Below are 18853 nucleotides of genomic sequence, written 5' to 3'. Positions count from 1 at the left end.
CGGGGCGGGAGAAGACGCGCACACCCCAACCAATGGTCTTCGAGAGTGGGCGCGACCCATGACGTCAGAGCTGGCGGGGAAAGCGCGCGGTTGGTATCGCAGCAACCCGCTCAAACAGGCCGCAGGCATGCGGAAACGCACCAAAACATCAACAACTGTGCAGATCTTATATTTTGGTAGTCGTTTTTATTTAATGATTTAAACATATTTTTGGCTAACACTTGTGCGACTAACAGCTTACATGCGTCATTTCCGTTGTTTAAAACGGAGACTTTGGTCCAAAAGGCGGTTTATTATGTCCTGAGAACTACCTGGGTTCCGGAGGCGGCTGCATGAGAAATGGAGCAGGTAACCAGCTATTCACAGGTAATGTCTGCAGCTCGGACTCTGAGCTGGCTGAAGGTGTGGTTTCCGCTCTGCTGTCTGCAGTAATTGGCCTATGGAAGTAACGCATCGTCATGAGGAAGAAAGGACATTTACAAGTCTGTTCATGAGGAGACACCAATCCGATCATACTCCCAACACAAAACCTAATTTACGACCCCCGTGAAAGTTTAACACACCTGGCCATGTTAATATGATCATTGTGTTCTGGTAAAAGTCTTTGAGCAGCAATGTTGGATTTAATTTTTGATCTGAATTGCAAGATGACCAACTGACCCAGGGTATATACCGTAATTTTATATTGTGGCCTGTACATTGACTTCCCGGGTCACCATTTCGAACAGCGAGTGGGATACTGTAGAGGCAACTTTCCACTTACCTCTACGCTGATATCTTTGGTGTTTATGCAAACACACAGCACCCGCACATATCGACTCCTCAACGGTAGGAAATGTTGGCTGACGGTCAGCATTCAGGAAGGTTAAATTGTCAAAGTTTGGTACCTGCTTGAGTGAGGGAAAGAGTGGCGACCCCAAATCTGGGACTGCGTCAATTGGAGCGTGAAGCAAAAGCTCCTGTGGGAATCGTAAGAGTTGAGTGAGTGGAGCTGACCCTAAGTGAGAGGGGTAGATGGGAGGTTTAAGTAGAGAAGCTCAGGATTGAGTGCCTGAAGTGGGGTGGAGTTGGGTGAGTTGTTCGTCTGTTGGGGTGCAGTGCGTAGTGGAGGAAGCAGCAATGTGGAAAGTAGTTGAGTTGTGAGGGCAGACTTACAAAGCATCCTATGTTTGTAATGTTCAACTCACCAGTCCTGTCAGCCCGTTACCATGCTCTTCGATGTTACTTCACAACCTCCACCTCACAATCCCAATGAAGATAACCATTTTGAAGACATAGAAATTTACAATTTGATTTGGGAGCACTTTTTCAAAGCGTGCCAACACCCAACTTCTTGACCCACAAATAAAAGGTAAAGTTGCCAAAGCCCTTTAAAGTGTTGGTAAGGATTTGTACCTTGGGTTGTGTCTAAGTCCTACCAGACCACAGCAAGAGCTGATTGGTGCTAGTTTACCTGAGGGTCACTGTGCCTCAGATGACAGGAGATGTTGAGAAAGAGAATCCTCATATTAACTTCAGTCAATGTGGGAATTGAACCTATATTGTTGGCATCCCTTTACATTGCAAATGAGCTGTCCAGCAACCTGTGCTAAACATTCCACCCACCCACTCCCCAGCCACATATTGAAAACCAAGCCTGTTAACTCTGTTTCCATTTTTATTTCATACAGTTCTAGAGTCACTGGTGGATTACTGTGTGTCCATCCCAGACCGATAACTGGCTCTCAAAGAAGACCTTTTTTAAAAAAGATCTACCCCATCTTTCTGCACTAGATAACCAAAGATTAGGACTAATGGCTAAAATTTTAGAACATCTCCCCTAATTGAATTGAAGGGTTTATTGTCATTTGCATTTTACAGTGAATAATACACCAAAATTTAGTGAAAAGCTTCAATCTTTGCCACATTTTGAATAGTTTAGGTATTAAAAGAGTCAAAAGATACATCTGAAAGAGAATCTGTCTTTATTCTGGTGCCTCCAACATGAGTCCTGAACCAGTGCACCGATGACACCTGTGTCACTACCCTCCTTCACTGCCTCGCCACCACCTGTGCTGGACCCACCAATGTAAACGTCGCCTCTCTTTAGATGCCATCTCTTCGCTGCTGGGCCCACTTCACTGAGTCCAAGTCCCAGATTGAATCCACACTTGCCCCATCTCCTGTCATCTGAGGCACAGTGCCCCAGGAGTCGCTGGCTGTCACTGCCTTGCCAATAACCAGAAGTCCCCGATCCAGGCGTATGGCACCTGCAACCAGGCATTCCTGGTTCTGTTGCTCCCTCAATGACACCAGAGGTCCCTGCTCCAGGTGTTCTGCCACCTTGCCAATGCCAGGAGTCCCCACTATCGGCCTACTGCAACCAGGAGTCTGTGGCTCCGCTGCTGCCTCGATGATGTCAGGAGTCCCCACTCCAGGCTTACCACGTTGCAGCTGCCACCTTGACGGCTCCAGGAGTGCCCTTCATTGGACCGACTGCAATCAAGAGTCTCTGGCTCCACTGCCAGGCCAGGTTGCCATAATGCCAAGAATCTAGTTCCGGGCACATTCTTTCGAGGTAGCACCTCACTGCCGTCTTGAAGAAGCTGCCCCTAGCCCCGAATGCAGGGAGGATGTCCTTGCTGCTGCTGCCGCCACAAATCACTAGGAGGAGCAGCATCCACTTTGACTGCCAGGAAGCTGCTGCCGTTTCTGTGCACGGCCCACTGTCGCTTGTGCCAATGCTGCCAACTAACCTGCCAAAGAAAAGAAAAAGAAAATAAAGAGCAGAAGTAAAAAGAAAAAGGAAAGTAGATAGTTGGGGATGAGATCCAAGCAAGACCCTTACATGCAGTCCTGTTACTCTGTTCCCATCTAAGTTGATGTGAGACATGTAGGCAAGTGAATGGTATTTCCCTGGGTAATAGGAGGATAGAGCATGTGAATGAATGACTGGAGAGAGTGTGCAGGAAGGTGAACCTTCTGGACTGATTTTGGGGAGGTGCAATCTATATAGGTCAGTTGCGCTGCATCTGAACAGCCCATTATCTTTCCAAGATGTGTTGTAAGTACAACTGGGGAGGGTTTAAACTCAGTTCTATGGAATGGAAGCAAGGTGTTCAATGAACTAGGAGACTTGGTGTACTAGAGTCGTAAATAGTTAGGTACCAAATGGGTCAGACCAGAGACGGGATGCAACAGGTCAAAATCAGGTTTACCATGCATAGCTGTAGACATGCAATATGGTAAAGAATATCGGGGAGCTGGAGACTCAGGTAGATGTGGAAGAATGTAAGTCAGAAATCTGTCTATAAAAAGGGCTGGACTGGGTACTAAGTATTCCTGACAACTCTTGTTCAGAAAATAGTGTGCTGGCATTATTGAACATTGATGATTGCTGAAAAGAATGTATGTCCTAAAGTGATCCAGGATGGTGCTAAAGGACTGGAGAATTGCAAATTCTTAGGTATAAAAGATAAGGCCAGCAATTTCAGGCCAGTCAGTTTTTGCTTTGGCAGTGAGAAAACTATAGTCTTCTGCAGATAGTGCATGGACTTCCGGGGCGTGTTTGGAGTTTGTCAGTGTCAACAATATGAGAGCCTGGGACGCGATTCATCATTCTGTGAAATTGACAGACTATAAACCCTTTAAAACACTGAAACAGCACGGTGAAATGCTTGTCTCTGTTTAAGGATTGTGCTTCCAGGACTTGTTCTGAGAGTGACTTTTCATTGCTTTATAGCGGTCTAATTCTTTGGAAGTGATTTCATCACACTTGGATTTTTTTTAAACTTTGATCTGTATTTCCTGCCGTGAGTTTTTTTTTGCAATATGGCACCAGTTTGTGGAGCTCTAGCTTGGGACCTTTGTTTAAAAAACAAGAAGGGCAGCAGCAGTGGCCAAAATCACCAGGTGTACAGAAGCAAATTGTAACAAGGCAATTTCTGATAAGAGAATTGAATGCAAGCTTAGAATAAATAAGTTTTATTTGTGGGACTCTGGCACCAGTACTGGAAAAAGAGGGAGCTTTACCATTGGATCGGTTTTCACCTGAATCACTGAGACTGCTGTCCTGGCAAATTGTATAAGTGGAACTGTAGAAAAGGCTTTCAAGAATTTGGGGTCGGGCTTTCATGAGGGGAAGATTCAAAAAGATAAGAAGAAAGAACAAGACAAATGTCTTGATTGCATGATGGAAATACATCAACAATAACCAAAGTGTGGCAGGAAAGGATGGAGTGTACAAACATAAGAATGGTCTTGCAAATAAGGTCAGTTGGGATAAATAGCAAAGAGACAGAAGTAAAGGCTCTTTATCTGATAGCACAAATAAAAATAAATGAGTATGATTCAGCACAACCATAACAACCACTCATGTGGTCTCCTACATTTAAATCATTGATTTAGATTATTGAGAGCCCAGCACTCTTACGGGATGTAAAACACAGAAAAGGGGAGTCAGTAGATATAGTGTTAGGGTGATGTTAGTGTGTGAATAGGAGATTGGCCAACAAACAGAAAACAAAATAAAGGATAAATGAGTCACTTTGAACGTGGCAAACTAATTGGTGAATGCGTTAGGGTTCAATGCAGGACCTCAACTATTTATAACCATGTATTGGTAGCATGGAAGGAGAGACTGATTATTGTAGCCAAATGTGCTAACAGTACAAAGATGGTAGGAAAGAGAGATATGAGGAAGCTGCAAAGAGCATGCAAAGGAGTATGTAAATAGGATTAGTGAGTAAGAGAAAAAATGGCAAATGAAATGTAATGTGGAAAAATGTCAGGTTGTCCACTTTAGCTGAAAGAACAGAAAAGCAGAGCATTTAGTGGAGATTCACCGCAAAATGCTGCAGAGGATCTGGGTGCTGTTAAACATGAATCTCAAAATGTTGGCATGAATAAACAGTAAGTAAGTAGAAATGTGATTGGCCTTTATTGCAACAGAGATTGAGATAAAGTGAGCAAGTTGTGCTAAGGCTTAGAGAAGGTGCATCCTGAGATGAAGGGATTATTTTGTGGAGAAAGCTTAAGCATATTGAGTTTGTACTCATTGGAGTTCAAAAGAATGAGAAGTGATCTCTTGAATAAAAGGGTAAATGCTGAGAAGATATTTCCTTCTTTTGGGGGAATCCAGAAATAAAGGTCATGGTTTTTAAAAAAAAACTTCCATTTAAGACTGAGACAAGGAGAAATTTCTTCCACTGCAGCATTAGGTTTTTTAAATTCAGCTGTCCAAAGTGCAGCAAAGGCTATGTCATTGAATATATTCAAAGCTGACTTGGACAGATTTATGGGGAAATCGATGTTTCTGAGGTGCAGTCAAACAAAATGAATCAACCACAATTTTACATAAAAGCAAGGCAGGCTTGAGATATCAAATTACCTACTTCTGCTCTTTTCTATGATTCTCAAACATGTTCCACCTAACAAAACAAGGGGATTGGCAAAGTTTCACGTTGAAGGAGGCACTGCTGCCAACATTGGCTTTTTAGATAGCATGTCAGTTTACTTAAAAAGAGCAACAGAAGACTTAGGCCTTCTGAGCAGATCACTGTTGACTTCTGCAACCTCTTGGAGCAAGACCTTGTTACCATTTGGCCAGATGGGCATGTAGTGCCACTGGACCTCAAGGTTGCCACATCCCTGAAGTTCCTCATGTCTGATTGCTCACGTGGATTTGCCGATGACATCAGCAGGATTTACAGTCTGCTGTCCACATGTACACTTCCCAAGCAACAGTCACTGTCTTGGCAGGGTGGCGGTTTACTTGGCAACTGTTGAGGACAGTCAGAGGACAGAGGGCTATTGTTTACATTCTTAATTGTTTCGACTCAGGAGAGTTTATTGAGGTTTTCAGAACATAAGAGGAGACAGAGTGTGGAAAGTCTAACTTCAGGCATAGCAGATAGGGGTCAAGGGAAAGGGACAATGAGAAGGGGGACAGTCAACAAAGGACTGAGGATGTTGTACTTAAATGTCTGCAGTAAACGAAGAATAGTAATTTAACTTAAAGCACAGATTGAAATTGGCTAATACAATATTGTGGGGCTCCCAGAGACATGGCTGTGAGGCGATCAGGGCTGGGATCTAAATATCTAAGGACAAGCATCTTCTCACAGGGAGAGGCAGATATGCGAGTTGGGAGAGTAGGATCATCTTGTCAGTGAGAAATGAAATTAAATTGACAGAACAATGTAGGGCCAGAAGGGGTAAAATCTAAGTGTAGAATTGAGGAAGTGTAGAGCATTGTAGAATTGATGGGTGTTATTTATATGCCCACTAGCAGTAGTCAGGATTTGAGGCAGAAAATAAATCTGGAGATAGATGGAGGCATGTAAGAAAAATGCTATTACAATAATCATGGGGGAGTTCAATATGCGGGTAGATAAGGAAAGTGAAGTTGGCAGCAGATCCCAAGAAAAGAAATTTGTGGAATGTCTATAAATTTTTTTTATTCGAGCACCTGGTGATAGAACCTAATAGGGAACTGGCAGTTCTGAATTTGGTGATGTGTAATGGGGTAAACTTGATTGGAAAGCTTAAGGTAAAAGAACCCTTAGGGGTCAGTGAGCAGAGCATGATAGAAATCACCCTGCAGTTTGAGAGGGAGAAGATGAAATCAGATGTAACAGTATTATTGTTGAGTAAAAGTAACTTCAAACACATGAGGAAACCCAGCCAGAGTTGATTGGAAAGGGAGCCTAGCAAGGAAGATGATAAGTCAGTAACGGCAGGAGTTTCCAGGGATAAATCAGAGGGCTCAGCAGAAATTCATTCCAAGGAAGAACAAACATACGAAGAGAGGACAAGACAACAATGGCTGTTGAGGAAACGCAGTGATAGCATTAAAGTAAAACAAAACGCATACAGTATGATGAAGATTAGTGGGAAGCCAGAGGATTAGGAAGCTTTTAAAAACTACCAGAGGGCTACTTAAAAAAACAATAAGGGAGTTAAAAGTTGAAATATGAGACTAAAGTAGCTAGTAATGTAAAATGGTTCTTTCAGATATGTAGAGGTAAAAGAGAGGCAAGAGTGGACATTGGACCACTTAGAGTCATAGAAATTTACAGCCCAGAAACAGACCCTTCAGTCTAACTTGTCCGTGCTGACTAGCTGTCCTAACTTAATCTAATCCCATTTGCCATCATTTAGCCCTTATCCATCTAAGCCCTTCGTATTCATATACCTATCCAGATGTCTTTTAAATGTTGTGATTGTACCAGCGTTCACCAGTTCGTCTAGCAGCTAATTCTACCCTCTGTATGAAAAAAGTTGTCCCTTACGTCCATTTTAAATCCTTCCTTTCCAGAGATAAGTGTAGTAGTCTCATCATTATGAGAAGGAATTGGGAGGCTGAAAGGTCTAAAGTTGGATAAATTACCTGGACTAGATGAGTTACACCCCAGAATTCTGAAGAAGATAGCTGAGGAGATTGTCAAAACATTAGTGGTCATCTTTCAGGAATCACTGGATTCAGGGAGGACCCTAAAGGACTGGAAAATGCCTAATATAACACCCTTATTTAAGAAGGGAGAGAGAGGCAGAAGATGTGAAATTATAGTTGGTTAGCCTGACCTTGGTCATTGGTACAATTTTAGAGGCTATTAATGAAAATGAGACTGTGGAGCACCTGGAAGAACATGATAAAATAGAGCTGAGTCAACTTCATCAAGGGAGGTCATGCCTGAGGAATCTGTTAGAGTTCTTTTGAGCAGGTAACACGGAATTAGACAAAGGAGAGCCAGTGGACATGATCTATTTGGATTTCCAAAAGACCTTTGACAATGTGCTGCACAGGAGACTTCAGTGGTGTTAGGGACAAGGATCTGGCATGGATAGAGGATTCGTTGACTGGCAGAAGGCACAGAATAGGATAAAGGGGTACTTTTCAGGATGACAGAGAGTGGAGATCTGCAGGGACCTGTGTTGAGACCACAAGTATTCACATTATACGTTAACAGTCTGGATGAAGGAGCTGAGGGTATTGTTTGCTGATGACGCAAAGATCAGTGGAGGGACAGGTACTGTTGAAGAAGTGGGAAAGCGAGTTTTGAGAAGATTTGTAGCTCAGGTTGAGGTTCTGGATGTGAGTTTGCTCGCTGAGCTGGAAGGTTCGTTTTCAGACGTTTCGTCACCATTCTAGGTAACATCATCAGTGAGCCTCCGGTGAAGTGCTGGTGTTATGTCCCGCTTTCTATTTATCTGTTTAGGTTTCCTTGGGTTGGTGATGTCATTTCCTGCATTGGTGATGTCATTTCCTGTTATTTTTCTCAGAGGATGGTAGATTGGCTCCAAATCTGTGTGTTTGTTGATGGAGTTCCGGTTGGAATGCCATTCTTCTAGGAATTCTCGTGCATGTCGCTGTTTGGCTTGTCCTAGGATGGATGTGTTGTCCCAATCAAAGTGGTATCCTTCCTCATCTGTATGTAAGGATACTAGTGATAGTGGATCATGTCCTTTTGTGGCTAGTTGATGTTCATGTATCCTGGTGGCTAGCGTTCTGCCTGTTTGTCCAATGTAGTGTTTGTCACAGTTCTTGCAAGGTATTTTTGTGGGAAAGGCTAAGAAAAATGCGCAAAGAAGTGGCAGATGGAATCCAGTGTGGGAAAGTGGGAAAAATAGAAGTGTAGGCTATTTTCTAGATGGGGAAAGGATTCAGAAATCTGAAACACAAAAGGACTTGGGATTTCTAGTTCAGGATTCTCGTAAGGTTTACATTCAGCTTAATTTAGCTGTTAGGAAGGCAAATGCAATGTTAGCATTAATTTCAAGAGGGCTACGTTGCAAAAGCAGGGATATAATGCTGAGACTGTTCAAGGTTCTGGTCAGTCTGTATTTGGAATATTGTGAGCAGTTTTGAGCTCTATGTCTAAGGAAGGATGTAATGGCTTTGGAGGGATCGAGAGGAGGTTTACGAGAAGGATTCCAGGAATGAAGGCATGTCACACAAGGAGCGGTTGTGGACCTGAGGTCTGTACTCTATGGAGGTTAGAAGGACTTGGGAGTGGGATATCTCATTGACATTTACAGAATACTGAGAGAGCTGGTTAGAGTGAACATAGGGAGACTAGGACTCAAGGACACAGCCTCAGAATGAAGCGATAACCCTTTAGAACTGAGATGAAAAGAAATTTCTTCAGCCAAAGTGGTGAGTTTTTGGAACTCTTTGCTGAAGGGAGCTGTGGAAACCAAGCCATGTAGTATCTTCAAGACAAAGATGAATAGGTTCTAGATTAGAAAGGGGATCAAGGGTTACAATGAGAGGGCAGGAAATGTAGTTGGGAAACATATCAGCTGTAATCGAGTGGTCGAGCAGATTTAATGGGCTGAATGACCTAATTCTGTTCCTCTATCTTATGGTTATATTCCCTTTTGTCATCCTATTCTTACAGCATACACACTTACAATACTTAAGTTTTAATTTTGAAACCTTTCTTTATTCATCTCTCACATCTCATTATTGGCTAATTCTTGCACTTTACTGAATGATGTTTCTCCTGAACTTTTCAATCTTTTCCCCCACTGCTATTTTATATTATATTTTGTATTGCTTTGGTTATCTCAAGTGTATTTATGCCTTTTATACTTTTCTATGTTAAACCTTATAATTTTGTCATTATCATTGTGCCGAGTATTTCTGCTACATTTGCTACTCTTACCGACTCTGGTTTACTTCCCATTTGTTGGGCTTCTTACATACTGTCTAAGAAGGGAGTGTTGTACACTGTTTAAACTTCCATTTACTGTCCCCTTTTCTGACCTGTTCTTCCCATTTGTGGGGAATTATATGATACCATATGATTATTATTCTATGTCTCTTGCTCACTTCATAGATTTCCTAGCATGTTTCTTCTCCCACTGGTTGGTTGACTGTAGAATACCCTCAATAATGTAATGGATCTCTTCTCATTTTTCATCTCCATCAATATGGAATCTTGCTATCTTGATGCTAGTTTGTCTAAGTTTTATTTTGATTTGGAGCATTGTTTTACATGCTAAGCAGACAATTCGTCCCTTACAAAAGTACATCAGGGTAATAGAACGGAATACAGTGTTCCAGCTACAGAGAAAATGCAGGGAGAGATCAACTCTCATATGAGCAGTCCATTCAAAAGTCTGATAACAGTGGTATAGAAGCTGTACTTGAATATGTTGGTGCGTGTTTTCAAACTGTTGTATTTTCTGCCCATTGGAAAAGGGTATAACTAAGATGGAGAAGGCTTTGATTATGTTGGCTGTTTTTCAGAGGTAGCAGGAAATGTAGATTCAGGCAATGGAAGGAATTTGTGATGTACAGGGCTGCATTCACAATACTGTAATTTCTTGTGGTCTTGGGCAGAGCAGTTGCCATATCAAGCTGTGATTGCATCTAGTAAAAATTGGTAAGAGTCATTGTGGATGTGCAGAATTTCTTTAACCTTCTGAGAAAGTAGAGGCTTTGGTGTGCTTTCCTGTCTGTAGCTTTGATGTGGATGGACCAGGAAAGATCTTTGGTGGTATTTATTCCTAGGAACTTGAAGCTCTCAACCATCTCCACCTCAGCATCATTGATACAGACAGGAGTGTGTTCTCCACTCCACGTCCTGAAGTCTATGACCACCTCCTCCATTTTGCTGACATGGAGGGAGCAATTGTTTTCCTTACACCATGCCACTAAGCAGTCTGTCTAAGCTAGCATTCCTGTACTCTGTCTTGCCTTTATCTCCAGTATTCCAACCACTTTCTTTTTTGTTCTGCTGACCTTTATTTTAGTAGGTCATATCTTTCAATATTTGACTGTCCACCAAAAGACGCAGAAGTAGCACTCCTCTATTAAATGAGACCATGGCCAATCTGATAATCCTCTGTTCCACTTTCCTGCCTTACCTTGATCCCCTTGCTGATTTAAAAGAAAAACTGCCTATCTCAACCTCGAATATACTTAATGACCCAGCCTAAAATAGCCCTCTGTGGTATTGACTATCCTCTGCGATTCTTTGTTTTAAGTAGATGGCCCCTGACACTTGAGTTTATGCCCTCTAGTTCTAGACTGTCCCATAAAGGTAGACAAACTCTCTGCATCCACCCCATCAAACGCCTAATAATCTTGGCATGGCTGAAAACATCTCCTCTCATTCTTCCAAACTCCAATGAATGGAAGTCCAACTTATTCAATCTCTACTCATTAATAAAAAACTCGTCATACCAGTACCTGGTGAAACTGCTCTTTTGTTGTTGAATAGAGAAACATAACGGTTCAGGTACATAGTATTTTGAACGTTGCAGCACAGGTAGGCAGGGTGGTTAAAAAGGCATTTAGCATGCTTACCTTCATTGTTCAGACCATTGAGTAAAAGAGTTGAGTCATGTTGAGGTTGTATAAGGTGTTGCTGAGGCCACTCCGAGTATTGTGTGCAGTTCTGGTTGTCTTGCTATAGAAAGGATATTATTAAATTGGAGAGATTCAGAAAAAAATTACCAGGATGTTTCCAGAACTGGAGGGCTTGAATTTTAGGGAGAGGCTGGATAAGCTAGAACGTTTTTCACTGGAGCATAGGAAGTTGAGGAGTGGCCTTGTAGAGGTTTATTAAATCAAGAGAGGGACTGATAAGGCAAATGAAATAAAGGTGCACAGCATTACAGGTATTGTATTAGCATAGATAGAAGATTGGTGAACTGACAGAAATCAAGAAGTGAGCATAAATAGATATTTTTCTGATTAACAATTAGTGGCTGGTGGTGTGTCTTAGGAATCAGTGTTGGAACTGCTGTTGTTTACAAATTGCATAGATGACTTAGAGTTGGGGACCGAGTATGGTGTATCAAAGTTCACCAATGACACTAAAATGAGTGGTAGAGCAAAGTATGCGAAGGACACAAAATGTCTGCAGAGGGATGTAGATAGGTTGTGACTGGGTAAGGGTCTAGCTGATAGTGTTCTGTGTTGGTAAACATTAGGTCATCTATTTTGGCAGGAGTAACAGCAAAATGGACTGTTAATTAAATGGTGACAAACTGAAACTCGTTCTTCTCAATGGTGACAAATTGCAGCCTGCTGCTGTGCAGACAAACCTTGGGTCTCCTTGTGCATGAATCACAATAAGTTGTTTTGCAGGTGCAGCAGGTAATTAAGAAGGCAAATGGAATATTGTCCTACATTGCTACAGGGATAGAGTTGAAAAATAGGGAGCTTATGCTACAGCTGTATAGGTATAGTCACACCTGGACTACTGAGTAGAGTTTTGATTTCATTATTTGAGAAAGGATGTACTGGCATTGGAGGGGTTGCTGAGAAGTTCACTAGGTTGATTCTGGAGTTGAGAGGGTTGGCTTATGCGAAGAGATTGAGTAGACTGAGATAATACTCTTTGAAATTTAGAAGTATCAGTGGGTATATTACAGGAACATATAAAATTATGAAGGGAGTAGATCAGATAGAAGCAGGAAGGTTGTTTCCACTGGTGGCTGAAACTAGAACTAGGGCACATAGCCTCAAAATAAAGGAGACCAGATTCAAGACTGAGTTGAGAAGGTATTTCTTCACCCAAAGGGTTGTGAATCTGTGGAATTTCTTGCCCAGTGAAGCAGTTGAGGCTACCTTGTTCAATGTTTTTAAGGCAAAGATAGATTTTTGGAGCGCAAAGGAATTAAGGGTAATGGTGAGTGGGTGAATGGGTGGGCGGATGAGTGAGTGAATGGAGCTGAATCCGTGAAAAGATCAGCCGTGATCTTATTGAATTGTGGAGCGGGCTTGATGGACCACATGGCCTACTCCTGCTCCTATTTCTTATGTTCTAATATAATAGCAAAGATCTTTTCCCTAGGGTGGGGCTGTTCAAAACTAGAGAGCACATTTTTAAGGTGAGAGGAGAAAGATTTAAAAGGGACCTAAGGGGCAATTTTTTCACACCAAGGGTGGTTTGTATATGGAATGAACTTCCAGAAGAACTGGTAGTTGCAGATACAGTTACAACATTTAAAAGACATTTGCACAGTACATGATTGGGAATGGTTAAGAGGGATATGGGCTAAACACAGGCAACTGGGTCTAGTTTAGTTTGAGAAACTTAGTCAGCGTGAACAAGTTGGACTTAAGGGTCTATTTCCCTGCTGTATGACTCTATGACCAAAACTGTTTACAGTATTCCAGATATGTGTCCAACTTGTATCAGAGATAATGGGAATAGATTTAGCAAGACCTCCCTTTTTATAGTCCATTCCCTTTGAAATAAAAGTCCAGTAAACCGTTTGCGTTCCCTTTTACCAAGTGAGTTTGGATGCCGGCTTTCTTAATGTTGAGGTTCATGTTCGGATTTTCTATTCTTCCTGCCAATGTGCTAACCATACATTTTCCCACATGATATTTCATCTGCCAAGTTTTTGCCCACTCACTTAATATGCTCATATCCTCTGTAAACTTGTAGTGTCATCCTCACCAGCTACCCTTTCACCTATCTTTGTATCATTAGGACAGCACAGTGGCTCAGTGGCAGCACTGTTGCCTCGCAACACCAGGGACCTGGATTCAATTCCACCCTTGGGTGACTGTTTGAGTGGAGTTTGCGTGTGTCCCCTTGTCTGCATGGGTTTCCTCCAGGTGCTCCGGTTTCCTCCCACAGTCCAGAGATATGCAGGCTAGATGGTTATGGGAAATTTGGGGTTATGAGATATGGTGGGGTGCTGGATCTGGGTAGGATATTTTTCAAAGGGATGGTGCAGACTCAGTGGGCTGAGGGGCAGGTTCTATGATTCCATGTATCCTTCCCCTCCCTAGTCCTCTCCTGTCCCTTCCAAACAAGTTAAAGCTGTCTCCGCAGCTCGAATTATTTAATTAAGCAGGACACAGGTACCCGCATGTTTCACATGAATCCGTTCTGACGGGAACAGCTTCCTTCTACCTCAGTGGTGTGCCGGTCCCCATGCACTGAAAGTCGTTCTTCCCATATCAATTTTTGATCAATGTTTTAAATTGCTTGACTATATAGCTGTTTTATTCTTTATTTAGCCACTTTTCGGGTGTCTATATTTGGGTCTTTGCTAAAAAATCTGATTGCTTCCGTATCCCAAATTTTGTTCTGAATGCTCTGTACTTTGCCATACAGGCAACTTTATTTGTCTTTATCAATCATTGCTCACATTTTAAATCTCCAAGACTTCGTACTGTAATATGTCTTAGTGTATTGATATCACAACAGCAAAGACACACATGATACACATTTCCATGATTTCATTGAATAGTGGGTGATGAAAAGGATTAAATTGACAAAATTCTGACTCTCTGATTATATTTTTGATTTTCTTTTTTCTTTATGGTCTGTTGGAATACAGTGCAACTTACTAAATCGTAAATCTCACCTAGGCCTGGAACAGATCTCTGCAGTGGCTGCATCAGGAAGTTCATTGCTTGGCCCAGTAAAGTACTACAAGTTCATTGTAGATGATGACACTAGTGAAACTATTGTGATTTGCTCTGCCTTCAGACTTCTGGAGAATCTGCAGTTGGATTGTCCGGTAGGACAGTTGTTGAATGAAGCAGTACAAGCACACCATAAACAATATAAAACTGGAACCTCCACTCTCCTGTTCCTTACTGGAGCATGGAGTAAAGCGGTTTTGAATTGTATAAAGCAAGGGATTCCCATTCCTACCATTGTATCTGAGATGTATGAAGGACTAGAACATTGCTTTGACGTACTAATATCGCATCAGATATCCATAGACAGCACTTTGGAAAACTCACGAATGAATAAAGCTGAGAGATTATCGTGTCTTTTAACGAGCTTTCCCACCCATCTGACAAATGAAATGCAATCAGTTGTAAAGGAACATGCTAACTTACAGTCAAATATATCAATAAAAATGAATTGCAGAAACAACTACAGCATTAGCAGTGAGAAAGGCTCCTTTATTTCAAGTGATGCAATTACTCATGCCTCTTCGGACCAAAGTCACCCAAGTTATACATGCAACCAACTAAAAGCAAGAACAAATATGAGCCGACACTTTGTGAATTCAAGTATAAACAGTCAGGAAGAAACATTGCCGGATTTGTCAAATAGTATTCGAGAGGATTCATCTTCCACTCCAGCTGATTCTGCAAGCTTTACAGCTCTGGCTTTATCACTGAGCCATGGAAACCGTAAGATGATGAAGTTAGCAATAGAGGCTTACAAAATTCAGACTCAAAGTATTTTGCAAGAAAGTATTAAGAGCAGAACTCTCCCAGAATTTGACGTTGATAAATTGGTTACATGTTTCTTGCCGGGACCACCTGAGCATGAGTCTTGTGTTAGTCCTGGTTTTGTCACATTAATTTCAGATGATCAGTCTAAAATTATCCAGGATTTGGCAACTTTGCCTCTCCATACCATATTTATAAGTGGAGACTTGACAATTAAGTACCATCATCCAGGATTCAACAGAATTTCAGGTGTAAAAGTCGTCACTCAGACTATTGAGGACATTTCCAAAAATTTTGAAGAAGAATGGTTACGTTCAACAATGGATATACTTCATAAATTTCGCATTAATTTGATTCTGGTAAAAGGACTAACATCTCCACATTTAATGAATAAGTGCCTACAAGAAAAGATTTTAGTTATTCAAGAAGTTAAAGAACCTGTCTTTCAAAGATTTGCAGAAGCTATGGAAGGTATCCATGTAACTTATATTACACAAGTAAAAGAGAATTGCGTGGGAACTGGAGCACATCTAAGTTTCTGGAAAATTGGACATGGAAATACACCAAATTTGGGAGAAAGATTTGCAGTTCAGATAAATACATGTAAAACTGCTGTGATCACAGTAGTGCTTTGTAGCCCCTTAAGCTGTAAGCTGCAGATGTTAGTGGACCAATTCTGGACTTGTGCATACCGTCTAAAACATACCCTTAGTGAAAGACGAGTCTTTCCTGGTGCGGGGGCCACTGAACTTGCCTGTCTCTGCCATTTAAAACAACAAATATTTAAAAATTCTCCTTGCAACCCTGGAATTAATGAAACAAGTTGCATTGGAACTCATCATTGTTCATGGTTTGCAGAAACTGCGTTATCATTCAAATCACAAGTCTTGCAAGCCTTGGCTGATGGCTTGACTGAGTATCTTGTGACTGCCATGTTTAATACAGGCATGTACGAAGCACCACTAGATGCTTTGTCAGAAGTGCAGAAGTGCCTTCACAAAAGTGATGGAGTACTTCCTGTCATTTCAGAGTTATCAGAGCACTTTGAGAAAGTCGGTATACCATGCAAAGCTTCCTGTAGCACTGTGAGCGATGACTGCTTTGATTATGAGGTCTATGACAATGTAACAGTCAAGCTAGAAGCTTGGCGAAGGGCTTTGAATTTAGTGTTACTGGTACTGCGAGCAGATGCTGAAATTATCACTGGCACCAAAGCTGAAGCCTACACAGGACAAGGAACATTCCTATAACATGGATCACAAGCCCAGCAAGTATGCAGTTAGCAATATGGAAGAAAGACATATGGGTACAAACGGATTGAAACCTTAGCCTGGTCATGAATGTGGATAGCAAGATGCTAATGACAGCCAGTGTTTATAGTTGCCATCAGAGGTGCTCAGGCCATTACAGGAGGTTTTGGTCCCCCTAAATTTACTGCAAAAGGTTTGTTGTTGGATTGCCACTACCTCTATTTCTTGTTGTAGAACACAGATTAGCAAACTGGTACAGTAAAAGTATAGACAGCTGGAATTCATTTGCAAACTGTGGTATATTAACTAATAAGTGCAGTGTTAGTGTCCCATGAGGCTTGGGTTCAAGTTCCATCCACTGCAGAGGTGTGTAGTAACATCTCTTCATAGGTTGATTATAATGGCCAATATAAATATTTCCTAATATTAAATGTCACACACTGATCAGAATCTTCCTGCTGCTTTGGGAACTGGGTTACAAAGTGGTGCAGGCTGTGCAGTAATCTATATGGTTGCATGTCATGTTAGGTACTATTGTGTGCACTACACATCTTTGCTGGAGGTGAACTCCAATGGTATTCTAATTATGATGATCACAAAGGCAATTGTCTTGATTGTGTTTGTTCTTGTCAACTGAGGAGATGGTTTCAAAAGTTAGAATCCCATGAAGTATTAGGCTACTGAGGAGCTCACTGGCATCAAATGGCAAAGCTGGTATCTGTCCATATCACAGTCTTGCCATTGACTAATAAAATTGGTGAATTGGATATCTCTAATTGCCATATGCGGTCAACCTTAAATTTGTTTCATGAGCACTTTTGGGTGCAGTACATCCCTGCTCCTCCACCTGTCTGGCCCTTAACAACAGAAATGTCCCTACAGTCTTCACAATAGTAGTGAGTTCTTTTGGGGGTGAGGGGACAGTAGTTGCCAAGATATTGTGTGCTCCAGCCTCTGAACTTCATTTGACATCCTGAATTAGATGGTGGAGATGTCCTCTTAATTATCTATCTCCTGGAAAACTCTTCAAGTTAGCATACATCTCACTGAAGTGGAATCAGATCCCAGAAATGGTGCTGACCCTTGATCATCTATGTACAGAGGATTCTGGCCAAAGATTTGAATCTTACTTTGATGGAGTTATTTTGAAGGAAGTAGATACTACACCATTGAGTGATTTATTAGGTCATATAGACGATTCAAGAACAACAGGAAACTGAACCCTGTAACGTTTTGTATTGTTTTTCAAAATACAACAATGAACATTAAATAAACTTGCTTTTCTGAACAGATTTATTTACCAGTACAGATGACCACAAACTGACATTTTAATTTGACTTTTGAAAAGATTACTTCCCTTCCTAGTTCTAAATGGAATAGTATATTTGGATGAGAAGATTACTTTGTATGTATGAAAGCCCACTTTTCCACAGCTGTCATATCGTTGGAAATTGAATGTGTTATGCAAAAGAATATAATATTGTTTTTTATAATTGCTTCGATTTGGTAATTGTAGATAAGCTCTTTGGTGTGAAACTACGATAGACAGGAAATTAGTCTTTGATTTCTACGATTAAGAAGAATGAAACTAAATTACACCACAAACCTAAAAGATTTACTTTTTTTGTCGTGCACACACAGAATCCTAATGTTAAAATGTTCAGAATGCTACTTGTTATCTATCTTAACAATGTGTACAATACACTGTACAATAATTTCAATTGATATATTACTTCTTCCAAACAAAAGGACTAGGAGTAGGTTATACAGACCCTCTAACCTGTTGAGCTGAACAATAAAATTGTAACTGATCTATGACCCCTAGTTTTCTGTCTAATCCTCATTTCTTTAGATTCTCTTAAGATCTAGAAATAGAGAATTCCGAAGATTTGTAACCCACAAAATGACAAAATTCCTTTTCATTCCTAATAGCTACCCAAAGCCTGTATCCCACTGATTCTAGACTGTCCAACTAGAGGAAATCACCTCATAGCATCTGCTCTGCTGAGCCCTTTTGGAATCTTATATCGTTCAATTAGACTACCAGTCATCCTTGTAAATTTTATTAGTACATTCTACTTGATCTCTAATTTAGCACGTACACCCAGTGGTGACTCATCAAAGTGTTGCACATGGACATCAAGACTTCCATACTTTTGTACTTCAGCCCTTTGTAATAAAGATCATGCCATTTACCTTTCTAATTGGTTGCTGTTCCTACATGTTAATCATCTGTGCTTCTTGTATAAGCATACTAGATTATGCCTAAACATAAAACTTAATAGTTTTTTTTAAAACAAAAGCTATTTTTTCTCTTCTTCCTACCAAAGTCATCACATATTTTACTAAGTCATACTCCACGTGCCACTTTCTTGCTCAGTCACACATGGACTTTTTATTCCTCCACATAGTCTAAGTTCCCACATAGTTTGGTAATATTAACAAACTTGGGACC

General features: G+C 41.1%; 1 protein-coding gene across 3 annotated transcripts; it reads left to right on the top strand.

The window, feature by feature from the left end:
- The first annotated feature begins 74 nt into the window (after nucleotides 1-74).
- On the top strand, nucleotides 75-18227 carry bbs12 (Bardet-Biedl syndrome 12). 3 transcript variants are annotated; one of them, XM_048542910.2, is made up of 2 exons: nucleotides 75-348; nucleotides 14327-18227. In XM_048542910.2, exons 1-2 carry the CDS (start codon nucleotides 333-335, stop codon nucleotides 16396-16398), a joined length of 2088 nt encoding a protein of 695 aa, XP_048398867.1. In that variant the 5' UTR covers nucleotides 75-332; the 3' UTR covers nucleotides 16399-18227. The 3 variants fall into 3 exon arrangements, with proteins under 3 accessions (XP_048398867.1, XP_048398857.1, XP_048398848.1); XM_048542900.2 differs by having other exon boundaries at nucleotides 14296-18227; XM_048542891.2 differs by having other exon boundaries at nucleotides 75-366; nucleotides 14296-18227.
- The last annotated feature ends 626 nt before the right edge of the window (nucleotides 18228-18853 follow it).

Source organism: Stegostoma tigrinum, chromosome 1 (genome assembly GCF_030684315.1).
Source record: "Stegostoma tigrinum isolate sSteTig4 chromosome 1, sSteTig4.hap1, whole genome shotgun sequence".
Lineage (NCBI taxonomy): Eukaryota > Metazoa > Chordata > Chondrichthyes > Orectolobiformes > Stegostomatidae > Stegostoma > Stegostoma tigrinum.
The sequence above is the reverse complement of the archived record's forward strand: the minus strand, read 5'-3'. Positions and strand labels throughout refer to the sequence as shown.

Excerpts from the sequence above, each read along its gene's own strand:
- bbs12 (XM_048542891.2), top strand. The coding sequence starts at position 340 with ATGGAGCAGGTAACCAGCTATTCACAG. Across the intron at positions 367-14,295 it reads AGGTAACCAGCTATTCACAG|TGCAACTTACTAAATCGTAA; the intron begins GTAATGTCTGCA and ends GTTGGAATACAG.